This window comes from Mustela nivalis (genome assembly GCF_964662115.1).
Source record: "Mustela nivalis genome assembly, chromosome: 6".
Classification (NCBI taxonomy): Eukaryota; Metazoa; Chordata; class Mammalia; order Carnivora; family Mustelidae; genus Mustela; species Mustela nivalis.
In genome coordinates, this window is record NC_139025.1 from 59854598 (window position 1) to 59867226 (window position 12629).

General features: G+C 38.9%; 1 protein-coding gene across 7 annotated transcripts in view; it reads right to left on the reverse strand.

Annotated features, from left to right (window-relative positions):
* TTC6 (tetratricopeptide repeat domain 6) overlaps positions 1 to 12629 on the reverse strand; it is a 222677-nt gene that overhangs the window by 209681 nt on the left and 367 nt on the right. For all 7 annotated transcript variants that reach the window (XM_082737772.1, XM_082737774.1, XM_082737775.1 and 4 more), the window contains exon 2: positions 1157 to 2098. In XM_082737772.1, coding sequence (XP_082593898.1) covers positions 1157 to 2083 — 927 coding nt within the window. In that variant the 5' untranslated portion in view covers positions 2084 to 2098. The remainder of the gene's footprint in view (positions 1 to 1156; positions 2099 to 12629) is intronic.

A 12629-nucleotide genomic window follows, 5' to 3' on the forward strand; every position in this document is an offset into this window, starting at 1 on the left:
TGCTTCCTCTCTCTCTCTGCATGCCTCTCTGCCTACTTGTGATCTCTGTCTGTCAAATAAATAAGTAAATAAAATCTTTAAAAATATATATCTTAACTTAGCCTATCTAGCTTTGCTCCCTGCTGGGTACATATCACAATCAAGGAATGGACAGTTTTGGAATGTTTCCGGTACAGTCTCTGGGGTGTGACCACCTGGGGTAGAATCAGCTCTGCCATTTCTTAGTTCGGGACATTGAGCCAATCCTTTAACAACACTAAAGCTAGGAAACATCCTGTATAAAATGGGGCTTTTATAGGTATCCACCTGATGAGGTTTTGGGGACAAATGCATACAATATCTCATTTTGCTTGGCACAAAAGAATCACTTAGCATCTCTATAACTGGGAATGCCTAGGAAGTAAATTCTTTAAAAAAATTTTTTTAAGAGAGAGGTGCCTGAGTGGCTCAGTTGGTTAAGCATCTGCCTAAGGCTCAGGTCATGATCCTGGGGTCCTGGGATGGAGCCCCACTTCAAGGGGCTCCTTGCTCAGCCGGGAGCCTGCTTCTCCCTCTTCCTCGACCCCTTCCTCTCCCTCTACCCCTCTCTCTCTCCTTCTATCTCTCCTTTTTCCTCTGCCCCCTCCTCCCTGCCTCCTGCTCTCTCTCACTTCTCTCTCTGTCAAATAAATAAATAAAATCTTTAAAAACGTACATATTAAGAGTGATTTTTCCCTAAAAATATCAAAGAACTACAAATTCAACTTCTTAACAGTAATATAGTGATGTGCTTAGTGTAAAAATTTACTGCCAATCCCAAGCTGTAACAGAAAATGACTGTTTTCTATCGAAAACATGTTATTTTGAAACTCAATAGTCACAACGACTTTGAAACGAAAAGTTACCAGTGATGTATTTAAAACTCGAGTCTACAACCAATGTACTTTGAGTTAATTTTTGAGATAATCTCTCAATTTCTTTCACTGAGAGTATACGCTCCCCTGGATGGAATATTTTAAAATTCGAATTCCAAATTCTAAGTCCTTGAATAAGCCCCCGGTGTTTTGTCTAGCTTATCTAGCTTGTAACACACCCGATGCACTTAAATATGCTATGAATGTTTCCTTAAGTTGTATTTATCCAGGAAAAATATTAATTCTCCTTCTGGTTCACCTACTTCCATTTTAAGGTCGTAGTTCTCGCCGAGGACACTCTGGATGAGCTCTTTGATGGTCTGGTCGGAGGCCAGCTGGGCCTCCGACTGCAAGGAGGCGATGATGTCCTCTATGGAAGTCGGGATCACTCGCACCGGCTGAGCGGCCTCCCGCGAGCGGCCCAGCCGGATGCTCCCCCGCTGGCTTTCGGAAACTGACCCGAGCGGTCGGCTGGCTACGGCCCGGCTCAAGGAGAGGGTGTGAGCCCCGGCTCTCCTCCGCCGGCCGCCTGCCTCCGCGTCGCCCTCCCGGCTGGAAATGGAGCTGCGCGTCCTCGGTTTGGCCTGGCGGGCCGCTGCGGGCGGAGCCGTGCCCTCTTTCACGCCGCGCTCCCGGCCGGGATGCGGGACCGGCTGGAGGCCCGTGGGCCGCGGGCTCCTCCCGCCCAGGCGCGCCCCGGGCCTCTCCCTTGCCGCTGGGGGCGGCATCAGAACTAACGGTCTGGACGTGCCAGCCCTGGAGGCGATGACCGGCGGCTTTTTCGGGAGCGGGTGCCGGAGGAACGCAGAGCTCCGCACGTAGAAGTCCTGGGGGCGAAACCGCCGGGTCTTTCCCGGGGCGGCCTCCTCGCTCGGGGCCGGAGGCCGCGCTGCGCCTCGGGGCGCCTGCTGCAGGAGGGCCGCAGTGAGGGTCGTAGGGCCTTTAGCTCGAGGGGACCCTGATGGCTTTGGGGGTCCATCGTAGGCGGCGCTGCCCTTCTCCCCAGGACGGGCAGGGCCCAGGGCCTGGAGGCCGCACACTGAAGCTTCATCCACAGCCGGCTTGGGGGCCAACTTCTGCTGGAATTGGAGAAGATCCTTTTTAGTTTCCTGTCGAATCCTCTCAAGCTCTTTAAAGATGTAGGATTCTTCTTTGTATTTCAGTCCAAAATGCTTCGAAACTGCGGACATCTTGGCTAATTTGTCCTGTGAAATAACAACAATATATTACATATCTATAACAAAACTCATGTCGATAAATACAAGTCGAACTCAAAAAAACCTCTTAAGGTACAATGCTCGGTGTGCTCCCAGAGGCCCAAGTGGGTAGTATTAGTTTATGTCATTTTAAATCCAGCCATTGGCCTTTTCACAGGAACCATGGAAAACCTTCAAAGCAGTAACCTTTTTACAATAGGAATTCCTGAAACTCCGATTGGTTTTAACATTTCTTTAGACTATAATGTAATGTCCCAATTCCAGACAAGAGAGACAGGCAGAGAGAATCTAAAGAAACCCTAAGAGAGAATAGAGACCATCAACTGAAGGGAAGCTAGCCCATGAACAGATTTTACAATTGCTCCAAATTTTTCAAAGATACAAATTTGTACCAACAATTTTAAAATGAGACATTTTCACATAAAATTTCAGATAAACAGGTTCTCTGGGGAGGGGGAAAAAAAAATGAAGGCTCTGGCAACGTAAGGGCCAAATCCCTACTCTTGGGCCAAGATGGCAGTTTCCTCTTCTTTCTCCAACTGGTGGTGGGTTCCTCCATCTCTCACCCAGCCCACTTCCCTCAATATGCCTCCAGAGCTAGAGCAGACTGTATGACAGGGGTAAGGTGATCAGCAACAAGGTAGGCTGCAGCCAGATCATGAGGCCTCGCATGCCAAATATTCGTACTTTTTCTCTTGGCTACTGAAAACCATTCAAAAACTTTTAACAGAATATAGCTTGATAGGATCTGGTGCTTGGGGGATATTGAGGGGGACAAAGAATAAAGGGAGAGAGGCAAAGAAGAATCTCCACAGCTTGAGCATAAGGCCTGGCTGGCATTGGTAATGGAGCAGAGTGAAAACAGAGACATTAACAGGTAGAACTGACAGGATCTGGCCACAGAGAAGGAGTAAATGAAAGTGATTAAAGATCCTTCATAAAATAGGAACTTTGAATCATCTTGATGAAGTCTTCTTCATAGCCAAGTGCACAATAAAACCTCTGCTATTCAGTGACTTGTACACTTAAAAATGGTTAAAATGGTAAATTTTTATGTTAGGTGTATTTATTAACCTGGTATTCAGCAGGGCCAGTTCATCTATGATCCTGAAGTAGATTTTTAGATCCTGAGAGATCTGAGGTCATTTAACAAAAGCCAGGCTAACAGGAAATATAAATAGAGAAGGGCCCAATTACAGATTCTTTGGTAGTTGGGATTCATCTCTGGGAAGTGGGATGAGTAGGAGCAACAGAGAGGAAAACGGGAAGAGTTCCACAGAAGCCAAGAAGAGGGGAATTTTGAGAAATAAGGGTAAAACGATGAAAATAAAACCAGAAAATAATGAATTAGAAAAACTAATTTGTGTATTTTTAGGAAACCCAACGCCAAGGTTCTTTGAAAAAAAATTATAAAGCAGAAACAGGGGCGCCTGGGTGGCTCAGTGGGTTAAAGCCTCTGCCTTCAGCTCAGGTCATGATCCCAGGGTCCTGGGATCGAGCCCCACATCGGGCTCTCTGCTCAGCAGAGAGCCTGCTTCCCTGTCTCTCTCTCTGCCTGCTGCTCTGCCTACTTGTGATCTCTCTTTCTATCAAATAAATAAATAAAATCTTTAAAAAAAAATAAAGCAGAAACATCTATGGAATATCACCATTATTTGCAAATATGATTATCTACCTAGAAGCTCTAAACCAAAGAACTACTTAGAATTATAATAGATTTATGCAACACTTAAATTTTTTAAAATTTTATACCAAAATCAATAACTTCCATTTGACCAAAATGACCCATTCAAAAACACAGTGATAAAATTCCATTATAATTTTTTAAAAGTATCTAGCAATAAACACAATGAGAAACATACTTAAACTAAATAAATGTTTATAATTTTACCGAAGGACATAAAAGATGTGACTAAATAGTTAATGTCCCTTGGTGAAAAAAAATCAAATATTGTAATTACATAAGGGCTTTCCAAAATACTGTGTTAATCCAAATCTACAAATTCTATTTTTAGACTCTCAAAAGTAATTCTGGATTCATTTGAAATAAAAAACAGGATAGATTAGGCAAAATTTGTAAAAGGGAAATGAGGGAGCAGTAATCTAACAAGATAATTAAAACTTACACAGATCTAAGAATTAAACTGGATACACTATTGTTAGAATCATCACATAGACTGAGCAAAAGAATTAAGAACACTATGAGTTATATTGTAAAAACAGTGTTAAATTGTCAATAAGAATTATTCAGTAAGTTGTGCTGAGGCAATTGGTAGATTATAGGACAGGGGAGGGGAAAATTAGACTTCATTTTATGCCATATACCAAAAAAGACAGATTTAACACATAAATGTGGAAAAAATTTTATTTTGCTTTGCATTTCTTTGCTTATCATCTTATCCACATTCTTTTTTTTTTAAAGATTTTATTTATTTATTTGACAGAGAGAGAGAGATCACAAGCAGGCAGAGAGACAGGCAGAGAGAGGGGGAAGCAGGCTCACTGCTGAGCAGAGAGCCCGATGTGGGGCTCAATCCCAGGACCCTGAGATCCTGACCTGAGCCGAAGGCAGAGGCTTAACCCACTGAGCCCCCCAGGGACCCCTCTTATCCACATTCTTGATTGGACTTACATTAATTCATAAAAAAAGTTCTTTACAATTAGATTTATTCATTTATCATACATTATGGGCAATATGAACAAAACATCTTATTTAGCCTCTAAATATAGTCATATTGCTTTTAATATCTAATATTTGCTGGCAATTCTCAAACAGAAGACCCTGCTATATGGCAGAGCTCTCATCTGGGAATCAAGAGGCGCTCTTTCTGTACCCATCTCCACCAATGCCCAGACCTTGAAGAGTTCAGTTCTATCCATAACCAGATTTCATTTTAAAAAGTGAAAATAATATACTGTTTGCTCTTTTTTTGCACAATAGTATATGAATATTAGAAATGATTTTCTTTTTTAAAGATATTATTTATTTATTTATTTATTTAACAGAGAGAGAGATCACAAGTGGACAAAGAGGCAGGCAGAGAGAGAGAGGGAAGCAGGGTCCCCGCTGAGCAGAGAGCCCGATGCGGGGCTCGATCCCAGGACCCTGAGTTCATGACCCGAGCTGAAGGCAGAGGCTTAACACTGAGCCACCTGGGCACCCAGGCACCCCTAGAAATTACTTCCAAAACCCTTAAGGAAGTTTCCCTTTTTATAAAACATGCTGTATAATCCTCCTCATGGTGTTTTGGCTATTACTGTTTGCACAGGTGGTAATATGCTCACGCTGACACCATCTGCATTTCTTCCTACAAAAGGCTGTAACTGGAAGAGAGCACGGAACAGAGGCACATTAATCCTTGATGAGAATCTGACTTGACTTTCCCAATTTCACTTCCCTTTTGTTTCTTAGTTCCTGCTTTGTATTCCCATCCCAACTTCTCTCAGGCTTTTGGTTTGCTATTGAAGTTTATCAAGTGTTCATTGTCTAACATTTCTCAGTACACGCCCTTGAGCTCTTCATAGGAAAGTTGCTCTTCACATCCATATAGAACTTCTACCTTTGACAAGAACTTCTATTGTGTTTTCAAGGTAGGTGATATCTCAATGCTAAATGGGGCAGTCTACAAAGCTTAGTGACTTTCCTTCCCCCACCCAACCCTCAACACTACAAAATATGTAAAAATGACTTTTAAAATCCAGTCTCATGGGAAAATAACATGTTCCCTTTTTTGGGTAGTAATTTATTAAAAGAAAGAGACCAGTTCTGGTTTGGAAAGTCTTTTTTTTTTTTTTTTTAAGAGTTCATTTATTCATTTGACAGACAGAGATCACAAGTAGGCAGAGAGGCAGGCAGGGGATGGGGGGCGGGGGGGGGGGGAAGCAGACTCCCTGCTGAGCAGAGAACCCCATGGGGGGCTGGATCTCAGGACTCTGAGATTATGACCTGAGCCGGAGGCAGAGGCTTTAACCCCTGAGCCACCCAGGCAACCCTGATTTGGAGATTCTTAAGGAAAAATAATGTAACTATCACCAAAAGTATTAAGGTGTCAAGCCTGCTGCTCACAATTCAGGCTAAGTTTACTTTATACTTTAAAATGGGACAGATGTGTTTGAAATCTTTACAACCTGAATAGTAATTTCAGTAATTTCACTTTCTGCTTCTTCCCCAATTATTGGAACTCCAAACCTTTTCCTTTTTCCTCTCCCAGGAGGTTCAGTGCCTGAACAGTGAGGTAGTCAGAAAAGCCAAGAACCAACATTCTTTCCTCTCCTCCACGGTATGATCAGACATGAGAATCAAGCTCTCCAACCATAAATGGCTAGAACCCAAAGAGAGCAGGCTAGTGGATTCTCTAGATTCTGGGGCAGGTTGCTCTCTGGTTCTTGCAGATGTGGCCATTCCTCCTACTGGAAGAGAATACTCATACTCTGCTCTAGACTTCAACTAAGGTAGACATGAACAGAGCAGACCACCAGAAAACTTGGTTCTAAGCAACATGGAACCACCTCACCTAGGGAAAGAAATCCTTTATATGTTGGGCCTGTTTCCTCAGATTATTATATTGAGAATAGAGCCAAAGTACCAGCTGGTTAGATGGAGGCCTTGACTTTGTCTATGTATAGTAATGGGTGCCTGAGAGGGAAGGGTGACACATTAAGAACAAGATTTAGGTTCTCTTGGGTCCAGGGCCAAATATCAACTCAATTTGCTCCCTAAATTTCACATCAACATCAACTTCCAATACACACATAAGTTCCAAAAGAAATATCTAAGTCCAAAGAAAGTCTATCACATCTAGTAAAATCTTCACATTGCAAGGAAAATAAAAATATTCTGAAAACAACTACTTATTTTTGCAATAGCAGTGGTAGAAATGAGACCTGTTTTTGCACTGATTATAATTTATGAAAAAGCTTAATAAATAATTATGATCATTTTAACAACTTTGCTAAAAGAATAAGATAATTGTATTTTTTTCTATTTTTTATACTTTCTATAATATTTGTTTTGCTGTCTTTAATCTTAAGCATATCAATAATAGTAATTCACACTTACATTGTGTTGGTTAAAAATTATTCAGAAGCTGATAGAAATTTCAAGACTCTAAAAACATTCTCCTGTTAAAACCAGTACCCAGGGCACCTGGGTGGCTCAGTGGGTTAAGCTGCTGCCTTCGGCTCAGGTCATGATCTCAGGGTCCTGGGATCGAGTCCCGCATCGGGCTCTCTGCTCAGCAGGGAGCCTGCTTCCCTCTCTCTCTCTCTGCCTGCCTCTCTGTCTCCTGGGATCTCTCTCTGTCAAATAAATAAATAAAATCTAAAAAAAAAAAAAAAAAAAAAAAAAAACCAGTACCCAGAATATGCCCATAGCCTTTGTGATATATATACATACAAACATAAATACATAACAGGTAATGGAACAATGAAATATCTCCCTGCCTTTTTCTTCTCCCCATGTTCTGTCTTTCCTTCTTGAACTTCCTTCATCTAATTTGTTCAGATAGCCAAAACAGTTAAATAAAAGAATTTTATTATTATTATCACCATGGTTGTGACATGTTAAATGTTGCATGCTCTCAATTTCAAAAGTAATTTGTTGGAGTTCCACTTCTACATCCATAGAAAATCCCCTACTAATAACAGTTGATAAACTCTGGGAAAAATATAAAAAACAAATACCTCAGGATTCTTCAAAGTAAACAAAAGCAGGCAGACTGTGGAAGAGAATAGACACTTGTGGAAACACCTTCTGGAAGTAAGTTTCCAGATCTATTGTGGCCTTTCCCTAAATACCATCCATACTGTAGAATGGCATAGTGCAGGTGGCAAAAACTTTGATAGAAAGCCCTTCATCATTCTGGCCAGACAAATCAGAGAAAAGACCACTGGCAACAACCACTACTGAGGAGTGAGAAAAAAGTCCCAAAGGAGAGAGAGCCAGAGAAGGTAATCCCCCAATTCTGTATCTAAACCCCATACAAGTTTAGACTGACCTCTGAACTGTGCATATGTAGGACAAACTCAAAGCAGCACAATAATGGCTTAAAAAGCTAAAGCAAGATTTAGTTGAACTTAACTTCCAAATATAGAGAGTCAGATGGAGTTTACAGTGAGTGTAACCTGGTGAATTGCCTGCCAAATGAAAAACATCAACATTCTTCAGAGGCATATAGCAGAATCCACAGTCTACACAACAAAACATTAACAACATCCAGGATATAATAAGAAAAATAATTACTCAGCATAAAAAGATCCAGGAAAATGTGACTCATTCTCAAGGACAAACATAATGAACAGACACCAGTCCAGAGACGACACAAAAGTTGAAATTATTAAAGAAGGCCTTTAAGGAAACTATTATAACTATGTTTAATGAAGTAAAGGGAGATAGGCTAATGAGGAATAAAAAGATAGAAAGTCTTAGGATAGACATAAAAGTGAAAAAATAGAAATTTTATATCTGAAAAATATACTTTCAATAAAAATTGGACTAACAGAATGGAGAAGTCAAAGAAAAGAGTCAGTGAATTGGAAGATAAATCAACAGGAATTATTCAATATTTAAAAGAGAAAGAAGAGATCTGGGGAGAGGGCAGTGCAGGGAACACCCTCAGAACCCAGTGAAGCAGTATCATAAGTTCTAATATATGGGTAAGCAGTATCCTGAAAGGAGAGGAAGATGGGGTGAAAAAATACTTAAACAAATAAGTGTGAGAAAACCTCTCAGACCTGAAGAAATACCTAATGAAACCCAGTACATTCCAAGCAGGATAAAACCAATGAAAACCACATGTCAGCTACTGGAAATCAAAGTTAAAGATAAAATACTGAGAGCAGAGAGAGATAAACAATACATTTTTTATAGGGAAGCAATTCAAATGACAAAAACTTCCCATTAAAAACTACTGAAACCAAAAGATAGTGAAACAAGATTTGTAATAGGCTTAAAAAGCAAATAACTATTGACAAAGAATTATGTATCTAACAAGTATATTCTTTTAAAAAATGAAAGCAATATGAAGACATATTCAGACACAAGGAAGCTAAAAGAATTGCTCACCAGCAGACTAGAAAACTATAAGAAATAATAAAGGTTTTACTTCAGACTGATGAGAGATTATATAAGAGGAAAATCTGAATCTTCAGGAAGAAATGAAGATTAGAGATGGAAAATATCTGAATGAGTTTAAAATACAATTTCTTAGTCTTTTTTTTTTTCAGTTGTATGAAAACCAAATTGTCTTGTGGGGTGTTTGTATAAATAGATGCAACACATATGACAAGAACCAAAAAGACCAGGATAGGGTCAGTAAGGTCACTATAGTTGTAAGAGTGCTACATTTTATGTGAACTAGTTTGACATTAACTCCAGAGTGTGAAATGTTAAGATTGTATATTGTAATTCCTAGAGAAACAGTTTTTTAAAGCCATACAAAGAAATGTGACAAAAAAATCAATAGACAATAAAATAGAATACAAAAATATTAAATCTTAGGAAATATTTTAGACTAAATAATAATGAAAATACAACGTATCAAATGTGTGAGATGGAGCTAAAGTAGTGCCTAAAAGGAACAGTACAGATTAAATTCTTAAATCAAAAATGTCTAAAATCAATAACCTAAGGTTCTACTTTAAGAATCTAAAAAAAGAGGAGTAAAGTGTACCCAAGATAAATATAAGGATATAAGGACATAAATCAATCAAACAGAAAATAGAAAAAAAATTGAGAAAATAAGAAGCCAAGAACTGTTTTTTCAATAACATCAACAAAATTCTTTGAGAAAACTGCTACCTAGACTGTTTAAGAATAAACAAAAGAAAAAAATCACTAATATCAAGAATAAAAAAGTGCTTTTCACTACAGGTCCTAAAGATATGAAAGGAGAAGAAGATATAACAAACAACTTTATAGCAACAAATCTAACAATTTAGATAAAATGGTCAAATCTCTGAAATTTTCAATTTAGCAAAATTAACATAAGAAACAGAAAATCCTCATAGTCCTATATTAAATAAGCTTATTCATTACCAAATATCTTACCACAAAGACACTTCCAGGTACAGGTGGTTCTCTCAAGTAGTCAAGAAAGAACACCAAACTTACACAAGTGTTTTCAGAAAATATGGTAACATTTTGAGACGTACATAACTATAATACTAAACCTCACAAAATCATTTTTTAAAAGGGAAATGCTTTTTCCCTATATTCATGATCCCTCATGAATATAGATCCAGAAATCTTTTTTTTTTTTTTAAGATTTTATTTATTTGACAGACAGAGATTACAAGTGGGCAGAGAGGCAGAGAGAGAGAGAAGGAAACAGGCTCCCTGCTAAACAGAGAGCCCAATGGGGGGCTTGATCCCAGGACCCTGGGGATCATGGCCTGAGCTGAAGGCAGAGGCTTTAACACACTGAGCCAACCAGGTGCCCCTAGATCCAGAAATCTTAAGTAAAATATTAGTTTATCAAATCCAGAAGTAAATTTTTAAAGGTATAATATATACTGATCATAAAGAGTTTATTTCAGGGCTGAAAATTCAATTTAACATTTGAAAATCAACATAGTTCACTGTATGAGTAGAAAATAGAAGAAAATATATGATCATTTCAATGGATAGTAGAAAACCATTTGACAAAATCCAACACCCACTCATGATAATAATAAAGAAATAATTGTGCAAATATGTTTTATAGGTTACATCAATCTGATTAAGAGAATTTACAAAAAAAAATACAGCTAACATTATATTTTTGCTCTCCCACTAAAACTGAAAACTAGACAAAAGTGTAACAACTCTTTTTTTTAATTGTTCATTGTAACATTGTTAATGAAAGCAAGTAGGTGGACCTTTATATCCATTAACAAAATATTAAAAAGTGCCTCAACTCTTACCATATCTATTCATCATTGTACTGGAGGTCCTAGCCATTGCAATATGGTGAGGAAAAGAAATAAAAGGAATAAATTGGAAAGGAAAAAGTAACATGATTTTTAGGTCAACAGTTCCAAGGAATCTACAAAACAATCCCTAGTTGTCTATAAGTGACTTATCAATGTTGTATGAAACAAGTTAACATACAAAATCAACCATATTTTAATATGTTAGCATCAAACCACTGAAAAGTAATACCCCAAAAGACATTAAATTCTTGAGAATAAGTCCAACAAAAGATGTCCAAAATCTCTACACTGAAAATTACAGAACATTGGTAAGAGAAATTAAAGACCTATATAAAATTCCAAACCATGTTTGTTAACTAGAAGACTCAACATTGTTTAAAACAGCAATTACCCCCATATAGATTTATAGATCCCATGGAATTCCAATCAAAATTCTGCCAGGCTTTGTTTTTTTTTTTTTTTTAACAGAAATTACAAGCTGATTCTAAAATGCATATACAAGTTTAAATAACTTTAAATCATTAAAATTATTTTTTAAAAAATTAGAGGGCTTACACAATCCAACTTCAAAACTGAATATAAAGCTACAGTAATGGAGGCAAAGGTCCTGGCAAATCATTATGCTGGGTAAAGGAAGCCAGATACAAAACCGTATATATTGTATGCTTCCATTTGTATGAAATTGTAGAATATGCAACCGATTCTATGGTGTCACATAGCAGATCAGTAGCTGGTATTGGGCAGTTAGAGCAGGTGAGAACAGGGATGGATACCAAAGGGAACAGAGGAATGGAAAGGTTCAGTTATCAGAAATTTAAATAGGGGCTCCTGGGTGGCTCAGTGGGTTGAAGCCTCTGCTTTTGGCTCAGGTCATGATCCTAGGGTCCTGGGATCCAGCCCCGCATAGGGCTCTCTGCTCAGCGGGGAGCCTGCTTCCCCCTGTCTCTCTGCCTGCCTCTCTGCCTACTTGTGATCTCTGTCTGTCAAATAAATAAATAAACCTTTAAAATTTTTAAATAAAAACGGGGAAAAGATGAGTCAGTTATCTTGATTGTAGCAATTGTTTCAAAGATGGGTACATCCGTCAAAACTTATCAAATTGTACACCTGTACATGATATTGTAATGCATTATGCTAACTACTAATCTGTATGTTCTCTGCCGTTTATGGAATATAAATTATACCTTTATAAAGCTGTAACAGGAGAAAAAAAAACAATTTGTTGAAATTTTATATTTGAACGTTGAATAATAAAAAGAACTATCGAACTTTAAACTCTTGCAATGGTAGTTGGCGATAGTTTCACCGTGGATCTGCGGTCTGGGATGCTAGAGAATCCTTTCAGGAAGCCTGAGGTGTCCTACTGCCCACCAAAGGGTTTGGGGGCCACACTCAGAAAACAGCTTCCTAGTCCAAAATTAGACACTCTGACCTTAGTGGGGGAGATCTCCTAATGGTGTGTAAGGCTTGCCCCCAAACAATCAGCCCCTGTCGAGGGACACCAGGAAAGGTCAGGCAGTTGGAAACTGAATTCCCTCCACTGCGACCTTCCTCTCCCTTGCCACACTCCCTCTGATCCCTTCCTGTCCTTCGCCTTCCTGACTCCTTT